Source organism: Ruditapes philippinarum, unplaced genomic scaffold (genome assembly GCF_026571515.1).
Source record: "Ruditapes philippinarum isolate M1 unplaced genomic scaffold, ASM2657151v2 ctg323_1_1_1_1, whole genome shotgun sequence".
Classification (NCBI taxonomy): Eukaryota; Metazoa; Mollusca; class Bivalvia; order Venerida; family Veneridae; genus Ruditapes; species Ruditapes philippinarum.
This window is the reverse complement of record NW_026856025.1, coordinates 83,581-110,256: the sequence shown is the minus strand read 5'-3', so window position 1 is coordinate 110,256 and position 26,676 is coordinate 83,581. Positions and strand designations below refer to the sequence as shown.

Here is a 26,676-nt window from a genome sequence, read left to right as displayed (position 1 = left end):
TTACGGAATGAATGACATCAAAGAGAAAGAACAGTTACCTATTGTCCCTCTAGCCACATAATTACTCTCCTGTGAGTGCGGACAGACAGACAGACGGACGGAGGGTAAACCTAAAGTCCCCTCCGGTAAACCGGTAGGGGACTAACAAGAAATGTCAAACAACACATATGCCCCTTTTTCTTGCCCTTGACTCACATTATTGGTAATTTTTGTAATAGAAACTTGCCATAAATGGGTATAAGGAAGTGTTCACTTAGGGGAAGAAAGAAAAATAATGACCTACTAGTTATAACCAAGCAATATGTGAAATATAAAGAGCGTGACCTTTGAACTAGTGACCCCATTATGACTAATAAATATGTGAAATATGAAGACTTTGTGATAAAAAGTTTTCAAGGTAATAAGCGGAAACCATATTTACATTTAAGGCCCCTGTGACCTTGACCTTTGAACTAGTGATCTCAAAATCAATAGGGGTCATCTACTACATATGGCTATTCAATATGTGAAATATGAAGACTTTGTGATAAATAGTTTTCATGATAATGAGCAGAAACCATTCTGACATTTAAAACACCTGTGACCTTAACCTTTAACCTAGTTACCCCAAATCAATAGTGGTCATCTAATAGTTATTACTAATTAATATGTGAAATATGAAGACTTTGTGATAAATAGTTTTCAAGATAATAACCAGAAACCATTCTGACATTTAAGGCCTGTGTGACCTTGACCTTCGAACTAGTGACCAAAAATCAATAGGGGTTATCTACTAGTTATGACCAATCACTATGTGAAATACGAAAACTTTGTGATAACTAGCTTTCAAGATAATGAGGGGAAACCATACTACCATTTAAGGCCCCTGTGACCTTGACCTTTGACATTGTGACTGCAAAATCTTTAGGGGTCATCTAATAGTTATGACCAATTGATATGAGAAATATGAAGACTTTGTGATAAATAGTAATCAATATAATGAGCGGAAATCATTTTCACATTAAAGGCCCCTGTGACCTTGACCTCTGACCTAGTGACCCCAAAATCAGTAGGGGTCATCTACTAGATATGACCAATCAGTAATGTGAAATATGAAGACTTTGAGATAAATAGTTTTTAAGATAATCCGTGGAAACCAAGTAGTCTACAAACGGCAGACCAACTGACCGACCTACTGACATTAGCAAAACAAATACCCTCTCTTCTTCGAAGGGGGCCATAAAAAAAGGTAACAAGAGCCATGTCAACATGGTCATCCCCCGCCAAATGAGTTTGCTCATTGGAAAAATGTATATGTAGTAGAGTAGAATAATTCAATTTTAAGAGGTCTTTTGGTAATGAAAACTGATGGCCGAAGTGATAACAGATTTGAAACCTATGTGAATACTGATGGCTGAAAATAACAAAGGGCAATCACTGAAAAATAATGCAGGGTAGGTTATCATTCTTGTGTGCTGCACCCTCCTCAGTAAAATCTATCCACCTATGAGGTTTCAAGTTGATACCTCAAATACTTTTTGAGATAAGCTCCCAACAAAATAGTATGAAAAAAAAACAAAGGGCAATAACTCAAAAATTATAATGGGAAGAGTTATCATTCTTGCGCACAGCATTCCTCCTCAACAAGATCTATCCACCTATGACATTTCATGTTGACATCTCATACACTTTTGAGTTATGCTCCACTCAGGTGAAAAATTAAGTATGAAAAATAACAAAGGGCAATAACTCAAAAATTATGAAAGGTAGAGTTATCATTCTTGTGCACTGCACACCTCCTGAGTGAGATCTATGGACCAATGAAGTTTCATGTTGATATCTCAAAGGCTTTTTGAGTTATGCTCTGGACAAAAATTAATTTTGAAAAATAACAAAGGGCAATAACTCAAAAATTATGCAGGATAGAGTTATCATTCTTGTGCACTGCACTCCTCCTCAATGAGATCCATCCACATATGAAGTTTTCAAGTTGATACCTCAAATACTTTTTGAGATAAGCTCCGGACAAAATAGTATGAAAAAGAACAAAGGGCAATAACTCAAAATTGTATAGGGTAGAGTTATCATTCTTGCGCACAGCATTCCTCCTGAATAAGATCTATCCACCTATGACATTTCATGTTGACATCTCAAACACTTTTGAGTTATGCTCCACTCAGGTGAAAAATTAAGTATGAAAAATTACAAAGGGCAATAACTCAAAAATTATGAAAGATAGAGTTATCATTCTTGTGCACTGCACACTTCCTGAGTGAGATCTATGCACCTATGAAGTTTTATGTTGATATCTCAAACACTTTTTGAGTTATGCTCTGGACAAAATTTTTTTTTAAAAATAATAAAGGGCAATAACTCAAAAATTATGCAGGGTAGAGTTATCCTTCTTATGCACTGAACTCCTCCTCAATGAGATCCATCCACCTATGAAGTTTCAAGTTGATACCTCAAATACTTTTTGAGATAAGCTCCTGACAAAATAGTATGAAAAAGAACAAAGGGTAATAACTCAAAAATTATATAGGGAAGAGTTATCATTCTTGCAGACAGCATTCCTCCTCAATAAGATCTATCCACCTATGACATTTCATGTTGACATCTCAAACACTTTTTGAGTTATGCTCCACTCAGGTGAAAAATTAAGTATGAAAAATAAATAAAGGGCAATAACTCAAAAATTATGCAGGGTAGAATTATCATTCTTGTGCACTGCACTCCTCCTCAATGAGGTCTATCCACCTATGAAGTTTCAAGTTGATACCTCAAATACTTTTGAGATATGCTCCAGACAAAAATGTCGGACGGACGGGCGGATGGACGGACGGAAGGATGGACGGAAGGAGACTCTTTCTATATCCCCCGCCGAAAGGCGGGGGATAAAAATCTATTTCTAGCACTGGTGACCTTGATCCAACTGACCCCTAACTCAATCCAAGGATACAAGTTATCATCCTTTCAAAAATGAAAAAGATCATTTATTAGCCTTCTTGACCTTGACCCACTGACCCCTAACTCAAACAAAAGGAAAAGCATGCAAGATATCTTCAAACCAAATATGAAATACATCTGTCCATAAATTAAGGCTATATATGGGTAAAAATGAAAAAATCGATTTTTAGCACTAGAGAACTTGACCCTACTGACCCCTAACTAAATCCAAAAGAAGAAGGCCATGCAAATTATCATCCTACCATATACAAAAAGCATCAGACAAAAAACAAGAGCACCGCTAGGCGGAGCATTATATGCCCGAAAGTGATTATTTTTTTTTAGTAAAGATGAAGCATTTGTAGGACATGGGAATTAAATAAAGTATTACCTCCTTCACAAAACAATCCTCCTTTGAAGTTTCAATATTGTGGTCCAAATGGAACTTAAGTTATGCCCCGGAAACTGTTTTCAGTTCTAAGGTAATAGTGACCTTGACCTTGTGACCCCAAAATCAATAGGGGTCTTCTACCCAATATGGAAAATCATCCTATGAAGTTTAAACACAGTGGGCCAAATGAAACTTAAGTTATAATCCGACAACTGTTTTCAGTTTTAAGGTAATAGTGACCTTGACCTTTGACCTTGTGACCCCAAAATCAATAGGAGTCTGCTACCTAATATGGACAATCATCCTATGAAGTTTGAATATTGTGGGCCAAATGGAACTTAAGTTATGCTCCAGAAACTGTTTTAAGGTTATAGTGGCCTTGACCTTTGACCTTGTGACCCAAAAATCAATAGGGGTCTTCTACCCAATATGGACAATCATCCTATGAAGTTTGAACACTGTGGGCCAAATGGAACTTAAGTTATGCCCCGGAAACTGTTTTCAGTTTTAAGGTAATAGTGACTTTGACCTTTGACCTTGTGACCCCAAAATCAATAGGGGTCTTCTACCCAATATTGACAATCATCCTATGAAAATTGAACACTGTGGACTATTTTTAGCACTGGTGATTTTGACCCAACTGACATTCGAAGAAAAATTATTTTTTTTATATTCCTACAGAATATCAAGGACATCTTTCAATAGAAAAAGGCTAATACACCTCTACAGTATTAAAATCTATTTTTGACATTAATGACCTTAACCTTGACCTAATTGACCTCTAACTAAACCCAAAGGATAAGGCCCTCCCTTAGCAGTTTGTATTAAACATAAATGACATGAACTTAAAATAAAGGCTGTATGAACAAAAATGTTCAACCTTGACCCTAGGTACCCCTTCCTCCATTAACAAGAGGGCCATGATGGCACTAGAACGCTCCCCTGACCCATCAACCACATCCGAGCAATGTCTTAGACAAGCATCCTGACCAAGTTTGATGACAATTGAGTAAAAAAATGTGCCCTCTAGTATGTTAACAAGGTTTGTCCATATTTGGGCAGTGTGAACTAGCTTTTGACCCCCCCAGTGATCCATAATCAAACTTGACCAAGAAATCATCAAAACAACTTTCCTGATCAATTTCCAGGATATCTGGATTAAAACTGCAGCCAATAGTGTTGACAAGATTTTTCTATTTTTAGCTCCTGCGACCTAGTTTTTGACCGGGGACGATCCATATTCAATCTTGATCTAGGAATCATCAAAACAAATTTCCTGACAAATTTCAAAAATATTGGATCAAAACTTTAGCCACTGGACTGTAAACAAGATTTTTCTATTTTTAGCTCATGAATAAAAATGACCCATATTCAAACTTCACCTAGAAATCATTAAAACAACCTTCCTGACCAATTTCCAGGATACTTGGATCAAAACTATATTTCCAGGATACTTGGATCAAAACTGCAGCCACTAGAGTGTTAACAAGATTTTTCAATTTTTTAGCCCCTGTCACCTTATTTTTGACCGGATATTCGAACTTGACCAAGAAATCATCAAAACAATCTTCCTGACCAATTTCCAGGATATTTGACTCAAAACTGCAGCCACTAGAGTGTTAATAAGCTTTTTCTATTTTTAGCTCCTGTGACCTAGTTTTTGACCGAGATAACCCAACTTCCAACTTGGCCTGTATTTCATTCAGACAAACATTCTGACAAAGTTTGATGATGATCCAATCAAAACTGTGACTGCTAAAGTGTTAACAACCCAATTGTTGACGACGAACAACACACAACGCACTAGGCACGACGCTGGACATAGCCCCATCACTATACCTCACCTTGACCACTTCATGGTCAGGTGAGCTAAAAATTTTAGGACCATTTTAGGTATCCACCTACCAAATATGAAAGATATCATTAAATAAACAAGATATGTTTGTAAAAACATGTATGTCCCCTATCGGCAGCCAATTAGTTATGTGGTCAGGTTATTATGACTGACTTTTGACCTAGTGACTAAAAAATCAGAAGGGGTTATCTGCTGGTCATGAATAGTCACTAGGTATTTGTGATCATAAAGGTTGTGTGCAGCAATTTTAAGACTAAGTTTTCACAAATCTTACCACATAATACATGCATAAATTTTATGAATCATATACGTCTCCTTAATGACAGCTTATTTGTTATATTACATAAGACCTTGAAATGTGTATACCAAAAACATTTTTAGTGTAATAAAATATATCAACCAAATTCAGTTGTAAAGTTATTGGTTGGAAACTTGTTTTTACCTAAAAGATCAATGTGACCTTGACCGTGGACCCCTTGACCCCAACATCAATACGAGTCATCTATTGGTCATGTACAATCATCATACCAAGTTTAAAGTTTCTAGGCCTAAGCATTCTTTAGTTATTGATTGGAAATTTTTGACCTTCACCTTTGACCCCTTGACTCCAAAATCAATAGGGGTCATCTATTGGTCATGTACAATCATCATACCAAGTTTGAAGTTCCTAGGCCTGAGACAAATCCAACTTGCCGTTTTAGGTTAACCTCATACAGGCAGACCGGGGGCATAAAAACCAAAAGACAAAAGGGCCATGATGGCCCTTACATCACTCATCTGATTATTGAGGCTCTGAATTACTATTATTGGCAATGAATGAAAGGCAGATACAATGCCATAAACTTAAACTGATATCATAACATTCATATCTGAAACAGTGCAAATGTTAATAAGGTTTTTCCATATATGCCTTTTTATGTGTTGTGAACTTTTCTTTGACCTCAGATGACCCATATTCAAACCTGAAACAACCTTTCTGACCAAACCACAATATTTGGGATAAAAATTTAACCTCTAGTGACCATTTTTGGTCGGTGTGAACTAAATTTTGACCATAGATGACCCATGTTCAAAACTGGGCTAACAATTATCAAACAACTTTGACAAATTTTCAGAATACTTGGGATGAAAATATTACTTCTAGAATGTAAACAATATTTTTCCACAATTTTGGTTGTGAGATGACCCATATTCAAACATGACCTAGAAACCATCTAAACAACCTTTGAACAGCTTTGTTAGAGGACATATAGATGATTCATTTACCAAATATCAAAGCTCTTAGCCTAATACTGTATCTTCACAAAAGAATTTATTTTTTTTACTATATGTACATGTACATAATGAAAATCAATGACCCCGGGACAGGGCCATTTTTGACCCCAGGTCTATAATTTGAACAATTTTGGTAGAGTTTTATTAGATGATGTTACACACAGAATATCTAACCTCTCGGCCTTACACTTTCAGAGAAGCAGATTTTTTAAGTTTTTGCTACATACATACATACAGTACCGTGAGCTCAAGTGATTTTTGCACTTTGTCACCGTGTGCAAAACCATTTGAACAATTTTGCTAGAGCTTCATGCTAGGAACATCACAGAAAAAATTCATCAAATTTGGCCGAGTGGTTTCTGAGAAGAAGTTCTTTGTATAAAAAGTTGACGATGGATGCACGGACACACTGATGGACAGATGATAAGGCGCCAACAAATTGTGATCACAAAAAATTCACCTTGAGCATTTTGTGCTAAAAATGGATCAGAATTTTAAAAAGGGAGCAAAATTAAATTTTGTTAACACCCAAAAAAGTAAAACAAGAGGGCCATGATGGTCATGAATCCCTCACCTGAATATAGAAACTAAAAATAGAAACTCAATAACCCCCCCCCCCATGAGGCCAATTTTGAACCCACGGCTTTTATTTGACAAACTTGGTAGACACTCACTAGAAGATGTTTCATGTGAAATATCTAAGCTCTTGTTATTAAGGTTTCTTAAAAGAATTTTTTTTTCCTACATACATAATTATAAGGAAAATCAACGACCCCTTGGGCAGGGCCAATTTTGACCACTGGGCTTTTATTTGAACAACCTTGGTAGACACTCACTAGAAGATGTTTCATGCTTAATATCAAAGCTCTAGCTATTTGTGTTTTTTTAAAGAAGACTTTAAATTTTTTACTATATACATATTAGGAAAATCAATGACCCCCTGCGATGGGGCCAATTTTGACTCCAGGGCTTTAATTTGAACAAACTTGGTAGACACTCACTAGAAGATGTTTCATGCTTATTATCTAAGCTCTAGGAATTTGGATTCTTTTAAAAGAAGATTTTTTAAGGTTAAACCATAAAATTAATGACCCCCTTGGGCAGGGCCAATTTTGACCCAAGGGCTTTTATTTGAACAAACTTGGTAGACACTCACTAGAACATGTTTCATGCCTAATATCTAAGCTCTAGCTCTTTAAGTTTTTTTAAAAAAAAAATTATTTTAAGTTTTTATGACAGACGGATGCCGGCTGAAAAGCGATCACAAAAACTCACCATGTCACTTTGTGACAGGTGAGCTAAAAAATGAAAAACTTGTGACTGGTCTGTAAGTTTCACATACACTTTTAGCTTTAACCAAGCATTTTCAACTTACTTGTGTATAACACCAATTCTCTGCAACAGGACATGACATATCTGGGGGTGGCGGTGTGGAAACACGGGAGACTGCCAGCCTGACGTGATCCAAAGACGTCGAGGACGACTCCCGTTCTAAAGCTTCAGACGACAGCTTGACGGCTTAAGTGTGTTGTCCAGAAAAAATTGTTGAAATATCAAGACTGTTTAACGTTACACTGGAAAATATAAAACATATTTAATCAAGCAATTTAAAAATTTTTATTGACTGATATGACTGAATAGCATTAATTGTTTATTTCATATCTATTTAAAAAACGTCTCAGAATATTTGAGATTTCAAACATATTTCTACATCTTTGTTGAGCTGTCATTGATCAATGCAAAGCTATAATAACTATATAGCAATATCAAACAACTTAAATGTTGATGCTGGAACAGTCACAGGTCATGTACAAAATCAGCCTTGACAATTGTTCTCTATTACAGTTGAATATTAAACTAAAATACTAGTATCCAAAGCATTAATCAATTTTTCTTGGTATGTGCTTGTTGTTTAATAAGTTGCATATGTTTTGTGAAAAAGTAGAACCTAATGCATAAATTCACAAAGTAATGCCATGTCTCAAATTCTGAAATTTTGTTCCTTATTTGTTTGTTTCATTTTACGCCTTTTCCCAACAGTATTTCAGTCATATAGTTTCCTAACCATCGTTCATGGAGAGTTACACCAGTACTAGACTACCTTCCTCCGCGCTAAACTACCAAAGCATCTCCTGGGGATCGAACCCACGCCAGAGAGGTAACTGGATTAGAAGTCATCGACTCTAACCCCTCAACCACGGAGGCGGTTTTAAAATTTTGTTCATTGCGACAAAGATTGAAAGGTCTGGTTAAAGCAAAATAAATTGGATAACAAGTAAAACAAGAGCACTGCATAGGCAAATATGCACCCAATTGCAAATTTGTTTTAAAGTTATCAAAAATAATGTTTTAAACAGAGAGGATACCCATGCAACATGTTTTATTAAGACATATTGATACATGCCAAAGAGCTATGCTCTTGTCACATGAGTACTTTGTGACAATTATATATGCCAAAGCTTCCGCTGTGGAGTACAGACCCCAGACATGTCACCAGTCAAGCTAATTTCGCGCCAGAGTGGTGATAATTTACCTCCATGCACGGAAAATAACAAAGTTTGTTTTTTTGTTGGTTTTTAAATGAAAAATTTAAAAAACATTTACTTTACATAATACAATCAAATCACTACTTAAGATCACCCCGGAATTAAGACTGCCCCACTATTAAGACCATTTTTTTAAAAGTACAGAATTTTCTGTTCTTTATCTCAATGGTAACATGATCCAGAATTAAGACCTCCTCGCTTATCCACTTTTAAGACCACCAGATTCAGTCCCAATTCTTTGTTTTGTTCTTTATTTATCCCCCCTATTGAGACCATTGACAGTCAATGAAATTAGGATTTTGAATTTACAAGCCCGAAATCCAGTTTTGAATTTATTCTACTATATATTTAACTAAATTTTCTTAAAATTTTCACTTGCCCAAACTATTTTTCACTGGCCTTGGGCAACCGGGCCAGTGCTAAATTCGATGACTGTACTGATTTAAAGTCAACACCTACCTACTCTTAAATTTGTTGTTATGTTGTTACTATTTACTTGAACATGACACTCAAAAATACCTTATATCATAAGGCCAGAAAGAAAATACCACGGCTGACCAGCTGACCATGTTACTGCTTAATTAATATTCATTAGTTGAACGAACATTACTTTTAATCCAGTTTCTACTCCGTTCTATAATTAGTTAATTGCCATGCGCATGCAGTAAGTGCGTGACGTAAGGAAAACCCCTAGCCTGATTGGTCGCTATTTATATAAATACTTAAAATAGTAACACCCTAATTTTATGCAAGGAATGCCCTTATGAATGATCAATCTTTACGATTAGTTTTCGTATCAATAAGCGATATTTGGACAAGTAAATGTCAGTCATTAATTCTTGCTTCTTCAACTGAGATCATGCAAGTTGACAATTATTCTGGCTTACATGCGGTAATCGATAAAGCATTCAATTTTCGCTAAGAACTATCGAAGAATGATAACAGTCGGCGAAAGTTGTTTTCAAGAAGGTTAATTCAAAGAAATATTGACATATACAACAGGAAAAGTTTTTTAATTTAGTAAATTTTACCAATCTGTAATTGCTTTTAATTAGAGCTTAAAGTACCGGTTTTCCAGGTCTGTACCGCGGTACGTACCGCAGATGTCTAGGACCATGGTTTACCGGTATACCGGTTAAATCGCGCACCTCTAGATATGGACACCTAATTCTGTATCTGTTTTAGGTGAATTTTGGTCATTTCTAGACATTTTATCAATTAGTCAATATTATCGATTTTTAAAAATGTGTATCTATTATTGATGGACAGAAAAATATTAACGTCAATAACGATACATCGATATTGTTTTTATCGATGACAGCACTAGATGTATGAAAGTATGGATCGAGGAGTTGGTGTATTACAGTAAGTTCTAGCCATATCTATAGCAGGCTTATTGACTAACAATGTACAAAGTCATAAAAAGACATTAAAGAAAACAAGATTGCATTTGTGACAAATGCTATGCCACCGCATTAATACAACACTAAATAGTAGTGTAGGAACAGAATTTTTTATGTTTCTTTACAACTGATGACTGCCATAATGCATAGGTCCCTGACCTTTCTAATTCTAAATATTATCTTATCAGATTAGGGGTTAAATTATTGTTATTCAAATAAAAGATCAGAGTAGGAATCTATCAATGCAGTTGAGTCTAGTGAATTTGGTGGTGAAGGTCATATTTCACATGGCCTAAATTTCATGACTGTACATCAAAGGACAACACAGTAAGCCACTTTGTCAAAATCTAGATCAGCTGATATCAAAGTTCACTTTTTAAAGTTTACATCTTAATCTGTGCACATGGTTCAAATTCCATAGCTGTACATCAAAGGACAAGAAAGTAGGTCACATCATCAAAATCTAGATCACCTGATATCAAAGTTCAATTTTACAACAAAAACTGTGCACATGGTCCAAATTTCATGGCTGTACATCAAAGGACAAGAAGGTAGGTCACTGTCCCCTTGGGCAAGGCAAAATTTTAACCCAAGTGTTTAATTCAAACAATCTTGATACAGGTCCACCAAACAACGTTTCATGTCAAATATCTAAGCTGTAGCTTTTTCTCATTCAGAAAACATTTGTTTTAGTTTCTGTTTTTACTATGTGTAGATAATGAAAATCAATGCCCCCGGGCAGGGCCAATTTGACACCAGGGGCAAAATTTAAACAACTTTGGTACCTATAGATGATATCATATAGCAAACATCAAAGCTCTAAGCCTTGTACCTTCAGACAATAAGATTTTTAAGTTTTTACTGTATGTACATAGTGAAAATCAATGACCCCAGGGGCTGGGCCAATTTTGACCCTTGGGCTATAATTTGAACAATCTTGGTAGAGGTTCACTATGCAAAGTAGTTAGTACCATGCCAAATATCTAACCTCACAGTTTGTCAATTCAGAGAAGATTTTTTAAGTTTTTATTATATACATAACAGGAAAACTATCAATTTTAACACTAGGGGCATAATTTATACAACTTTGGTAGAGGACCAATAGATGATACTATATACCAAATATCAAAGCTCTAAGCATTGTACCTTCAGACAAGAAGATTTAAGATTTTTTTACTATATGTACATAGTGCAAATCAATGACCTCCCGGGCGGGACCAATTTTGACCCCAGGGCTATAATTTGAACAATCCTGCTAGAGGTTCACTACACAATGTTTCATGCAAAATATCTAACCTCTGGCCTTTGTCAATTTAGAGAAGATGATTTTTTAAGTTTTTACTCTATACATATAAGGAAAACCTATGACACCCAGGGCGGGGCTAAATTTGACAAAAGAGGTAATATTTGAACAACTTTGGTAGAGTACCTATAGATGATATAATATACCAAATATCAAAGCTCTAAGCCTTGTACCTTCAGACAAGAAGATTTTCGAATTTTTTACTATATGCACATAGTGAAAATCAATGACCTCCCGGGGTGGGACCAATTTTGACCCCAGGGTTATAATTTGAACAATCTTGCTAGAGGTTCACTACACAATGTTTCATGCAAAATATCTTACCTCTATCATTTGTCAATTTCGAGAAGATGATTTTTTTAAAGTTTTTACATAATATACATATAAGGAAAACCAGTATGAGCCCCGGGGCGGGGCTAAATTTGACACTAGAGGAAAAATTTCAAAAACTTTGGTTGAGCACCTATAAATGATATCATATACCAAATATCAAAGCTCTAAGCCTTGTACCTTCAGACAAGAAGGTATTTTAAGTTTTTACTATATGTGCATATAGTGAAAAACAATGACCCCCGGGACGGGGCCAATTTTGACCCCAGGGCTATAATTTGAACAATTGGGTAGAGGTCTACCAGACAATGCCTTATGCAAAATATCTATGCTCTAGGCCTTGTGGGTCTTTGTAAAATTTATTCTTATAATCCCTTTTGGTTGCCATGGCAATCAGCTTTCTGCATGGAATGAAATTCTTTGAACAACTTTGGAAGCCCTTCACCAAAGGATCAATCCTGCGAAGTTTGGTTGAAATTGGACAAGTGGTTTTTCACAAGACGATTTTTTAAGTTCACTATATAATCTATTTAACACACAAACACACACTATATAATCTATATATAACACACAAACACACACACACGCACACACACAGGTGAATCGCTATATGCCACCGCATCGCAGATGCTGCAGTGGCATAACAAATAGACTAAAATCTGTGTATTATCCCATTTAAATAAAATAAAAAAATCAATGTGTGGTTAGATAAGTTTTCCTGTGACCCTACTTATATTTATACAGTAGAAGGAAATAAATTCATTAGCAAGAGGGCCAAGATGGCCCTAGATCGCTCCCTGACCCATCAACCTCATCCCAGCAATGTCTTACACAAGCATCCTGACCAAGTTTGATGACAATTGTGTCAAAAATGTATGTGACTTCTAGTGTGTTAACAAGGTTTTTCCATATTTGGATTATACAAATTTATTTTAGTTCGACTGTGTTGGAAGCTATAAGCTTATTGAAACACTCTCGAATCCGTTCCTGGAACCAACCAGTACTAAGCAATGAATGTAAAGTTTCTTGCTCAAGGAAACAACGGCTTGCCTCTGACAGGGTTTGAACCCACGCGGTCAGCAATCCTTAGATTACTAGTCCGACGCGTTAACCACTTTCCATATTTGAGCAGTGTAGGTGACCCATATTCAAACTTGACCTAGAAATCATCAAAATAAACTTGCAGACCAATTTCCAGGATATTTGGATAACAACAGTAGCCACTAGAGAGTTCACAAGATTTTCTTTTTTTACTCCTTTGACCAGGGTTTTTCATCAGAGATACCCATATTCGAACATCTCCAAGCAATTAACTAGACAAGCATCCTGACCAAGTTTGATGACAATTGAGTCAAAAAAGTTACCATTAGAGTATTAACAAGCTTTTTCTATATTTGGGCAGTGTGACCTAGTTTTTTGACCCCCAGGTGATCCCTAATCAAACTTGACATAGAAATCATCAAAACAAGCTGTCAGACCAATTTCCAGGATATTTGGATCAAAGTAGTAGCCACTAGTGTTAAAAAGATTTTTCTATTTTTAGCTTCTGTGACCTAGTTTTTGACCGCAGTCGACCCATATTCAAACTTGATCTAGAAATCATCAAAACAACCTTCCTGAGACATTTCCAGAACATTAGGATAAAAACTGTAGCCACTAGACTGTTAACAAGATTTTCTATTTTTAGCCCATGTGACCTAGTTTTTAACCTGAAATGACCCATATTCAAACTTGACCTATAAATCATCAAAACTACCTTCCTGACAAATTTCAAAATATTTGGATCAAAACTGCAGCCACTTATCAAGATTTTTTCTATTTTTAGCCCCTGTGACCTAGTTTGTAATCAGAGATGACCCATATTCAAACATGACCTAGAAATCATCAAAACAATCTTCCTGGCCATTTTCCAAGATATTTGGATCAAAACAGCAGCCACCAGCCACTATTTCAAAGCGATTAGTTAAACGCATTTTCATTGGTTGGTAAAATTGAAAAGCCAATGAAACACGGCGAGACAATTAAGCGAGTGAACGGTTGACATCTTCGGGTATTGTCAAATGCCGACTTATTATAAATAAACAACAAATAAACAGATCAGCGGCAATTCATGTCAATTAGGACAAATTGGGGGCATACTTATTGCATAAATTAGTCTGTAAGTCTAGTGATCTTATTCACACATTTTTTCTTTACAAAAGCGTGTCGCCAAAAGTGTTAGTCGCACATACGTTTCGATGTTTACAATTGTCTCTGCAATTTGGCAAATTAAATTGACAGGTAAAGGGGTCTCTGTTATAAATGTTGGTGATGATTTATACCTTGATTATTCTTTAAATGAACTTTTGTTAGAACGTATACAAGTAAACAAACAATAAAACACTGATGTCTCTTGCTAGCTGGTTAACAGGAGGGGGCGAAAAGAAGACTTGGTTTTACTCAACACATGATTATGAACCATTTGGCCAAACATGAGTTACCCAAGGAGGAGTTTTCTTCCATGATTGATCTTATGGAAATGGGTAGAAAAGATATGAGAAGAACAAGTACAGTTCATTAGTCATTACACAACAAATGAGAGTTTGACTTGAGTTTCAATCTGCCTTTTCAGATTCTATTTTGGAAAGTAAACTTAAGGAAATAGAGAACTTACCTGTGTATTCAATAGTTGTATATGATTGCACAGATAAAGGAAACAGAAAACGTTTGATTATGTATGCTCAGAACTTCTGTGAAAAGGAAATTAAAGTGTGCTTACTTAACAACGTTGAAATCAAAGAAACTAGTACAAATGCAGAAGTGCTCACAAATAAAATTTTGGATGAACTGAAATCTAAGGGCCTTAATTTAATGAACTTTATTGGTATTGGAACAGATGGAGCAAGTGTGATGACTGGTAGAAAAAACGGTTAAGTGAAACATGTCCGTCTCTAGATGGGGTACACTGTGCAGCACATCGTTGTGCTTTGGCTGCATCACAGGCTACAAAAGGAATTCCTGAAATGGAAAGTTATCAGAGAACAGTGACTAATTTGTTCAGGTTTTTCAGCAATTCAACATTGTGAGAGAACAAGCTCAGAGAAATATCACAACTTTTGAACCAACCAACACTGAAGTATGCCGAAATTCATTCTGTTCATTGGTTGTCAATGGAAAATGCTATTTGTGTTTGGACATACCCATCTCTTTATGTGACACCTATGCATATGGCAGCATGTGAAGACATTGTTGCTAAATCTTTATTGAATGATATTTCACAATTCAAATTCATTTCTTTGACACACTGGCTTATGGACCTTCTCCCATTTCTAGGCAGTCTGAGTTTAACATTTCAGAATGCAGAACTGGACTTCAGTAAAGTGGCCCCTATGGTAAATAGTGTCTGTGAATCTCTAGAGGACTTACTGATTTGTGAGGGTGTTTTTGTGGACAAACTTACACAGTTTATTTAGGTTCAGAATGACAGTGATTCTGTGGTATACACTAGACCTTTGAGTGTATCAACAAGTAAAACTGTTCAGAAAAATAAGAACTCAAACATTGAATTGATGATGATAGTGAGGATCAGGAACAGTCAGCTGATACAGACTTTTCTCAGGAAGTTAAACTAAAATATTGCCAGCAACAACAACAAAGTCAGGCCAAAATCATGGGGAAATATGTAAATGCCATAGTCAGCAATCTGAAAGACAGATTTGAACAATCATAACTACTTGTGTGCATGAATGCAATTCTTCCTAGCAATCTCCAGCATGGTAGTTATGGTCTCAAGGAAAAACATACAGTTACTCTTGCTAATCACTTTTCAAAATACCTTAAGTTACATGTATATGTTGACAGTTGTGTGTCAGAATACACACAATATAAAAGCCTTGTTATGGGAAGCTATGAGAAGGAATCTGTAATTGGAATATGTGACATAATGAACAAGAAGTATGAGAAGGAGATACCAAATATGTGTCAGTTGTTGAAATGTTGTGTTGTCATACCCATGACAAGTGCTTAGTGTGAACCAGGGTTTTTTTTACACAGAACCATATTAAGACAAAACTTAGACGCAGACTGAATACCAACAATCTTGTTTCCTTCAGGATGGATCTAGCATTAAACAGTTTGACTTTTCGGAAGTTTTCCCCAGCCCTATTAAAGTGGAAGAATAAGTGTTTAAGAAAACATTTTAGTCTCTGATATTGTCCTCAGAATATGTTACAGGTTGATTGACTGAAATTGCTAGAGTGTATTTCTGTTAGAAAGAAAGTGTGTTATTTAGAAGTGCTACCAGTTTTGTCAATGAATATTTGTGTGAGATCAAATTTGCTTTCCACTTAAAATGTCATTGCATATATTTAAATACTTTTAGGAAGAGACTCCTAAGATGACTGATACTACAGCACTTTTTGTTTCAGTATTTTTGATGTACAAAGGCTTTTGTCAGGGCCATCCTTAAAAAAATGTTTTGTTTGCAGTAACCCGACCCAGAATTTTCAAGGTGGGTAGGTACTAAGGTCGATTTTTTTTTTTATTGAACTGTACTCCCAAATAAACATGGAATTTCAAAATGCTGGACAATATATGCTTTGATAATCTGGTAACAATTAATAAATTGATAACTGAATTCTAATTTAATAAGACCTACATTTTATTTCTTCCATTAACCTTTAAAAGAACGAAAACAAAGCACAAGGCATAATTTTCTGATTCAAAAAAAATAATTTTTTATCCAGACCATGAAAAAAATTTTGAGTAGGGTCAAATTTTGTGAGTTGGTCGCGTTACTGCAAACAAACATTTTTTTAAGGATGGCCCAGTTTGTAGATTGTTTTGATTAAAAGATAAGTTTATTTGCCTGTTTTACTGACATACATGCTAAAGCACACTTTTTCAGTACTTTGAATGTTCAATGGCTTTGTATATTTGTAGATTCAAGATACTGTAAGATATATACATTTCCATGATGACATGTTTGACTGATGTGTTAAAGTACTCTTTTTCAGTATTTTTGATGTACAAGGGTTAAAATTAGTTTGTAAAAATGTTTTATTTAGTATAAATTGACTAAGTATGTTTAGAATTAAGACCACAGTTCATTTCACAATGTTTGTCATTTTACTAATATTTATTGAAACTAAAATTGTTACACATATTTACTGTTTTACAATAAATTGTTATACACATGCATTTGTTTCTATTTCCATTTAACCATCCTGAACTTAAATCTAATAAATTTGAAATAAATATATTTATAAGTTGAACATCAAGACTCAATAAATGTACCCACTTCTCCCTGTTCCCCAAAACTTTTCCCTATTTCCTCTGGAGGGAGAAGTCACTTCTCCCTAAAAATCAAGGCTAGCATGATCCCTGTTGACCTGTTTTTCATTGAGACAAACATTCTGACAAAGTTTGATTATGATCATATCAAAACTGTGACTGCTAGAGTGTTAACAACCCAAATTTTGATGAAGCACGACGTACAACGCTGGACATAGCCCCATCACTATACCTCACCTTGACCACTTTGTGGTCAGGTGGGCTAAAAACAAGCGAAAACAAGATTCAGTAAATAAATTTATCAACAATAACCTCCTGTCATGAAATATTTCGGTTATTTCTAATGAAATTTCGATGTTGATACATGAATTAACTTACCAATGGAAAGGGAGAAGGTTGAGCTGTTGCTCACATTTTGATACTTTGTATAAACATTCAAAACATGATCCCTGATCTATGGACATTAAATATTATTTTCGAATTTCGAGGGGGAATTTTTTAGGTTTTAGAGGAAAATACACACTATTTTAATGGGGACATGTATAATTGTATTTTTAAATGGATAAATATCATAGACTCATTACTATCATAGAGCTGTGAAAAATAACAAACATAAAAGCACAAGCAATTAGCCTGCCCTAAATTAAAGCATATACAGGGGCTGACAATAGAATTTCAGAATGCGTTTCACGGAACATGCAAACTTTCCTTAATGATGGACAAACTTCTACTGTTAGTAATTGACGCAATGATTATGAGAGCCCAACAACAATTATTTTCGGTGATTTTTTTTTATTTTTAAAGGTGTTGAAAATTAGCTTACTGAAACATAAAAGGATAATAATATAATAATTATGTAAACGGTTTCAATTGATGTTATTCAACTGCAACTAAAAGCTTTTTTTTCTCGCCATCTGGAAATGACAAAGATTGATATTGGCGATTAATCTTTTAAAGGCGATCAATCTCTTAAATATATGAAGATAATTGCGGTTTCTTGGTTAAAATCCTTGTTGAAAGACATAAAATAGCATATGCATTTCCGACTTTCATAAAATTTTGAAAAGTGCTGTATGCCTAGACAAAACAGTGTGTCCTGGTTAGCCGTATGTGACTCACGGTTGAAACTTTTGGTTCTAGCCATATGGGCCTGTACGGCTAGCCACTTATTAATTAATACACTACATTTTCCAATAATCAAACTGCTTTATGTTGAAGAAATTTGTCTGATACATTAAATTCACTTCAACAGTTTTCTTTCTTAACAAACATCTGTCATAAACAGAGATGGTGTCTAGCAGGGACGAATATAATAAGTTAAATAAGGCATACATACATGACATATTTTCAAAAGGAAATGTTATTAGTCCGAGAAAATCGACCCGATACCATCTTAGCAATACTTTGAACAGACCCCTAACAACAGTGTCGCCTGCAGAGATAATTGGGCATCTGTGAATGGGGTCAAACCTTTTTGTAGGCCTACTTTACTGTATAGGACTTTTCAATACATTCGATGTTGATACATGAATTAACTTACCAATGGAAAGGGAAAAGGTTGAGCTGTTGCTTACATTTTGAATTAATTATGTTTAATATCAACAAGCAAAATAGTGTTGTCGAACAGATATAACAATTTCAGGAAGATCATATTATATGACCGAATTTTCTCAAAATCCTTTATTTATCACCGGTTACGCATGCGCACTTTCATTGAAATATATTAAAGGGTTAGAAACCACTATATATTTTCGTTCTCCTTCACGGACCGAGGTACAAGCTAAAATGTAGACGCTTATAAATGCAGACAATATGGAATATACATAGTAAAATGCAGACAATATAGATATATACTGTAATGGTAATATACAATAAAAAGGTGTCAATAAAACACTTTACGTCCTGTTTGATTTCAATTCAACTTCACTTCACAGTATTCTCCTATCAACGTTACAGATAGGACAGTCAATAGAAGATAGTGAGTGGGTGTAAATTCAATACTGAATTTACTGAACGAGTTGAATAAAGTATATATTATGCGAGTCTCTGGTGAGCATAATATTATTTTATTCAACGAGTTCAATAAATTCAGTATTGAATTCACACGAATATAATTTTCTATTTATCACATATCCAAAATAAAAAGTGTTTAAAGTGAAATAGGATCATTTTTCAATGCCGCGCCTATAGTGTAACGCTCACATTTAGCGCGTCTTTACACAATATGTTTGTATAACGCAAATGACGTCAAGTCAAAATATATGCACGACCGTGCATATAATCTTTACACAATATGTTTGTATAACGCAAATGACGTCAAGTCAAAATATATGCACGACCGTGCAATACCGTTTTTAGGAGTCGCAATATCGGGTATGTGATAAATAGAGGATATTGAATGAGTGTAGTTTAATACTAAATTTATTGAACGAATAGATAGAGGATATTTGTTTAGTTCAGTGTAAGATCGGAATATATTTCACCGAGTGAGCACCAAAAGGTATATTTCACGAGTGGCGCAGCCACGAGTGAAATATGAACTTTTGGTGTTCACAAGGTGAAATATATATCGATCTTAAACTAAACTAAACAAATTTTCTTTTTATTATATGCAAAGAAACGTTTTAAAAAGACATTAAACCTAATACTTAATGAAAAGCGCGCCAAATAATAATACAACGTGACGTCATTTACGACGTCACGCCATGAAGTTGGTACCCAGTACTGTGCACGCTGGTATTTCACTGAAACAACGTAAGGGGCTTAAATTCAAAACAGTGAAATTATCAAAGTGGTAATTTCACTGTTTCAAACAGTGAAATTACCAGTTTTATATCACTGATATATTTCTATAAACCACCGAAAAGCATGTAATAAAATAAAATCATATTGTGCGAGCCTCTGGCGAGCATAATATTATTTTATTCAACGAGTTCAATAAATTTAGTATTGAATCTACACGAATATAATATTATTTTTATCAGATATATAAAATAAGAACAGTAAACTGTTAAAATGAGTAATTTTTCAATGACGCGCCTAAAGTGTAACACTAACATTAGCGCGCTTTCAATTAACGCTATGTTTCTATATAGCGCAAATGACGTCACGTCAAAGTGTTATTACACTAGTGTAATATAGTTTTTATTAAATGGCTTTATTACACTCCAGCGCCGCGGTTTATGTGATAAAGTGCATTATATAGAGGATATTTGTTTGTTTTGCATGTAAGATTGAAATATAATTTCACTGAGTGAACACCAGATGCAATATTTTCACGAGTGGCGTAGCCACGAGTGAAAATATAATAGCTGGTGTTCACGAATGAAATATATTTCAATCTTATATGTAAAACAAATAAATTTTCTTTTTATTTCATGCTTTTAAAGTAATTTTAAGTATTTTTTACTGATTTTGCCGCGTAACGTCGCGCATTCTCCTTTGTGACGTCATCACATCATGACGTCACATCATCAATTTTGAAATATAGTTCTGTTAAATTCTCTAATTTTGTTACATTTTTTACATGATGTATGGTGACATCGACTTTCTTTTCCTATAGAAGCAAAATTTACGTATGATGACAATTATTTCTGCCTGTTATTCCATTTAGTTTAATTTTCTTTTCATCCGCATTCAGATATAGTCCGGCTACAGTGAAAATTATATTTTATAAATTTCACTAGTGGTTTACCAGAATATAATCATCTGATATATTACAATAAAACACTGGAAAGCATGAAATAATATACGATATATGCACAGAATAACAAAAAAATCTTTAAAAACATACTCGGCCGAAGTAAACCGGTTTTACTTACATAGGCTATTTCGGCATTTTTAAATACATGACGAAAAGTTAGCTTAGCGCGTGTTTAATAATTGAAGTAATTATATAGTGTCCTAATTATCAGTTGCTCAAAATACATTTACCTTCATTGACAATTGATGCACTAATTGGTTTAATATAGGAAACGTTGCAGCTTTTTAAATGATACCGTCTTGTTTCGGTAATTGTATCTTATATTGACGTATTAATTCATGTACATAATAATATGTGCTTCATTAATATGCAAAGATCATGTATTATATCACAAACAGTGAACATAATCTACTGAGCGTACCAAAAAAGTTTTTTTTTATGTGGTGACTTTCGGTATTTTCATACATTATGAGTTTGCGGGATCGTGAGTTTATTGGTGGTCTCGTTATTTTAGACAAAACTTATAAAATATCATTGATATTACAGTTAATGTTTACTTTTAGTAAGCTGTACACAGTTATCCGAGAAATATAACTAGAAACTTTGTTTTCGAAACTCCTTTAGATTATTTAGGAAATAAGACGTAGATACGTTTCATAAAGATCTTATAGATTTACTAATTAAAGAATGGCCAATGAGATTCCCTTACTTCAGTTTGCAATTTTAACATTACCAATGGACATCCAATCTATATTCAGTTCTTCCCTGTACAATATACAGGAAGTCAAGCCGTTCTCAGCAGGACTTCGTCCAAAAAAGGAATGATTGCACGTCAAATGACGTCAAATATAACGTCAGTAAACTAAATAACTTAAAAAATATAAATTCTACGCTCAATTGTAGTTCAAAATATAGTAACAATTCCCTTTTTATCTCACCTGAGGACAATGTCCACAAGGTGAGCTTTTGTCATGGACCATTGTGCGTCGTCTATCGTCCTTGCGTCCGTGCGCCAACAATTTCTTTAAACAACTTCTTCTCCTAAATCACTTGGCCAAATTTGTTGAAATTTTGCAGAGATGTTGCTTGCATGACGCTATGCCAAAGTTGTTCAAACAATTAACTTCCATAAAGAACTCTGGTTGCCATGGCAATGGAAAGATTTTTTTTTACAATTTAATAAAAAAAATCTTCTTTTAAATAAAACCCACAAAATTAAAAAACTTTGATATTTGGTATGTAACATGATCTAGTGGTACTCTACAAAAATTGTTCAAATAATGCCTCTTCGGTAAAAAGGGGTCTCGTCAGGGGCTCATCAGTTTTAATAAAAGTTATATTGGGTAATCTTAAAAATTTTCTTGTTAAACTCCATAAGACCTGGAGTTTTGATATTTGGTATGTAACATGATCTACCGGTCCTGTACAAAGGTTGTTCAAAGTATGCCTCTAGGGTCAAAAGGGGCCCGCCAGGGAGATCACCAGATTTATATAAAGTTATATTGGGAAATCTTGTATTTATAAAAAAAGTCTTTAAAATTCTTCTTCTCAAAATTCACAAGACCTATAGTTTGATATTTGGTATACAAAGTTGTAAATTGAAACCATTCTGTTATTTTGATTTATTCTTCGGAACTATCATGTTGAACATGATCATAATAATCATGTAACAGAATTCTGTCTTCGTCATTCCTTCGTATCGATTTATTGAGAGAATATACATAAACATCACATATATCAACTTGCATAAATGTAAAAACACACAAGAAATACAACAAAAATAATTATAAAATGAATTAATAAGTGTGTTTTATGTAACTCTAGGCTTGCCCATTTAGCTAAAAGCTTATTCCCAATGGGGTCGATTTACTATAAAATTATCACACTATCTTATATAATAATAAATGAATTATTAAGAAGTTAAAATAAATGGAAAAAAATTGCAAAAGTGTACAACAATTAACACACACATTTTGATGTAATAAGACAAGTACATTGTACGCAAACAAACTAAAATGAATTCCGTATAAACTATTACATTATCAAATACAGCATAAACATGTTAGAAAACCTTATCATAAGTAACACATCAATTTAATAATAAATAAACATATTATTCACTTGTAACACATCAATTTAATAATAAATAAACATATTATTCACTTGTTTATCATTTTCATAATTTAAGAAAAGTTTAACTTTCGTTTTAAATGTTTGGATATTTTCGATTGACCTGATGCTGTTTGGTAAAGAACTCCAGTCTTTTGTGGCATTGTAGAAAAAACGTGTAAAATTATTAGATCTCAAATTGGATTCTCTACATACATTAAACAAGTCCATTAAATAAGAAGGGCTTTTGTTATAATATACTTTATGAGTGTGGCTAAGTCTTAACTGTCTAACTGTATCATTGACATTCAATATTTTAAGATCAGACAGAACCTTATTTGTCACAGAAGTCCTCGGGATATAGTCTTTTATAAAACGCACAACCTTATTTTGAGCTACTTGAAGTTTGTGCTTCAGTGATTTACTCTGTTCTTCGTACCAAAAAGATGAAGAACAGCAAAAGGGCAGGACATAATTGTTTCTTTATTTCTCCCGATAAACAGTTTTGTAACGGTATAGAAAATGTAATCTTCGCGATCTATTCACCTTTGAAAGAATGCTTTTGACAAGTTTTTCTCCTGATAGGTAACAATCGATATTCAAACCAAGATATTTAACTTCAGACGAAGATTTTATATTGTTTGATCATTACATAAAATGGAAAAAACTTTGTATTTTTATGCCTTCGAAGTTAGAGGGGGTATATTGTTTTGCTAATGTCGGTCGGTCTGTCCGTCAGAAGACCACATGGTATCCGCTGATTATCTTTAAAACTATTTATCACAAAGTCTTCATATTTCACATCATATTTGGTCATAACTAGTAGATGACCCCTTTTGATTTTAGGGTCTCTGGTCAAAGGTCAAGGTCACAGGGCCATTAATGTAAGAATGGTTTCGGCTTATTATCCTGAGAAGTATTTATGACAAAGTCTTCATATTTCAAATACTGATTGGTCATAACTAGTAAATTACCTCTAGTGAATTCGTGAACAGGCTCAATCAAACCGAGCCTGCAACATTTTCAATTTTGTCGTGTTGGGCTTTCTTTAGGGATTCTGTATTTATCTATTTTATGATCACATCCGTGTTATTTGTGCCGTGTGGCGGCTGTAAAAAGTCTCCCCGTACATTTAATCAATGATGTTATATTTTCGATCCTTGAAGATCGTTCAGCACGACATTATTGTTGTGCTTGTGGTATTTCTAGTTTCAATTTTTCGGCATTTTCTAGTTGGGTGGTTCCAATATTCCTACTTGAATAATGTTGAATCACCCTTAGGATATGTTGCCTGCTTTTTAAATTTGTCTTTTGACGTCTTATCTGTGATACGCCGCAGGCTTCATAACCTCTGATCCCCTTTCAAAATTCCATTTTATTTAGTTCCGCCCATTGTTTTCTCGTTTAGGGCACACGTATTTTTTTAATTGGGGACCATACGCCGCTTTTCATGGAATGGCACTACTGTGTCACATTGAAGGTTCCATGATAACCGCCGTATGAACACATCTGCGGATGTTTCTAAATTCAAAATTTTACTATTTCATGTTTAAATGTTGAATTCTGCTTAAGCCGGTGCTAGGGGGCGTGGACGGTAACTTGCACTTTCCAGTACCGTCCATGAACAGGCTCAATCAAACCGAGCCTGCAACATTTTCAATTTTGTCGTGTTGGGCTTTCTTTAGGGATTCTGTATTTATCTATTTTACCTACTACACCCCGAATACTCACTAACAGTTTTCCATCTACACCAAGTAAAAACCCGTACTAGACTAGGTACACAATATATATATATATATATATATATATATATTTCTTTTGCTCGCCATTCTGTTAAGCCTCTATCACATCAGCCGCACGAAGTTTGGTTCGGCAGGTTATTTTGCAATCTATCTAGACAGTTTTGTATATCTGTCATTTCACATCATTTGATCACGCCCCGTGGTAGCCGCAAAATGCTCGTGTGGCAAATCTGCGAACGCAAAACATTTTTACACGAGAACATCTAGAAAACGTAAGTCTGCCGTGTGATTGTCTTGCGGCAGTCTTGAGACGTTCAAAATCTGTCAAAAATCGCAGAAATAATGTGCATGTTGAGAAATCAGTCCGCGACGTTGCGGCAACTTGTCTTGCGGCCCCCGCACGAAACAGCGATTTTTGTCAAAGTTCGTTCATACGGTTGCCGTAAGGCTGATGTGATAGAGGCTTCACTTATTTCGTAGTTGTGATCACGTTTCAAGTCTTTTGCCCAACCACCCTGGCCCATTTGGTTTTGCAGTAAGTTTTATTGCATTTAGTTATATTAGTACTGCTTTTGGTGAATATTTATAATACTTCTTTGTGGACTGATTATAGTTTATTAGTGTTGACCAATTTTGCAGTTATCTAGATAATTCGTGATCATTAATTAACCTAATTAAAGATTATTATTGAAATTTTTGGCTTGGTTTTTCTTTGTTTATTTTAACTGAACAATAATTGTCCCAAGATTTAATAGACGCTTCAACATGTTCAACAATTTCAATTTGGTTAATATTCAATATTAAAACAATAGGATTATGTGCATCTGATAAAAGAGGACAAAAATCTTGAACAGTAAGATCGAGTACACTAACAGATTTGATTATGTGCATCTGATAAAAGAGGACAAAAATCTTGAACAGGAAGATCGAGTACACTTTTAAACAGATTTGAATTACATATAAAACAAGAAAAGCATTGATGCAAAGCATCAAAGGCGACGCCAAAAGAATTTGATCAAGTTTTGCACCTAAATACTAAACAGAAGATGTGTACTTTATAGCAGTACCATTACATGTGACCTGGAGGCTAGGCCCAGTTTAAGTTGAAACTTAAACCAAAAGGAATAGACCCTGTGTTGCCAAGATGCAAATACAATTTTAGTCAATTAACAAATCACTACTCATGCCACAAGAGAGAATTTCTTCAGATTTATTTTACCAGATACAAGGATACATTAGTCATCAAAATATAATAAAAGCTTATTGCTTATGGTTGCAGACATGTCATTGACATATACGATATTAGATATAAAAAATGACCTAAAATGAACCTCAGGGGAACACCATTGGTACTCGGAGTAGTAGTAGAATGAGTACCAGCCACATCCACCAGCTGCTGTCTATCAGAGATAAGACTTGAATCATGTAAGAATGTCATTACCTATGGCAGATGCTAGAAGTATCATGAAGAAGAACTTCTTCATGTGCAGTATAGTGTGATCAAGTGCCTTTTGTAGATCTAAAGTACCATGCATACAATACTGCCTTTGTCCATTTCAAATTTAATACAATCTGTTAAATGAATCAAACCTGTGTCAGTTGAAAAACCACTTCTAAACCCTGACTGAAACTACTTGACCATGACTCAAACCCATGACTGTCAGAAGATCAACTGAGCTATCAAGCCGGCTACACATTTTCTCTTTTATAAAGAACAGTTCTAAACCACAACATATTTCCCAACATATCTACTCTATGAAAAGTCTGTAGTTGGGTTGACTCTGGAGACCTGGAGGTTGAGACCGGTGTCCCACCATTACAAA

The 26,676-nt window shown here is 34.7% G+C and overlaps 1 protein-coding gene across 1 annotated transcript in view; it reads right to left on the bottom strand.

The window, feature by feature from the left end:
- Positions 1-7,965, bottom strand: part of LOC132745159 (speckle-type POZ protein B-like) — an 85,407-nt gene extending 77,442 nt beyond the window's left edge. The window contains exon 1 of the mRNA XM_060733985.1: positions 7,822-7,965. Within this exon, the coding sequence (XP_060589968.1) occupies positions 7,822-7,860 (39 nt within the window). The 5' untranslated portion in view covers positions 7,861-7,965. The remainder of the gene's footprint in view (positions 1-7,821) is intronic.
- Between the last annotated feature and the right edge of the window lie 18,711 nt (positions 7,966-26,676).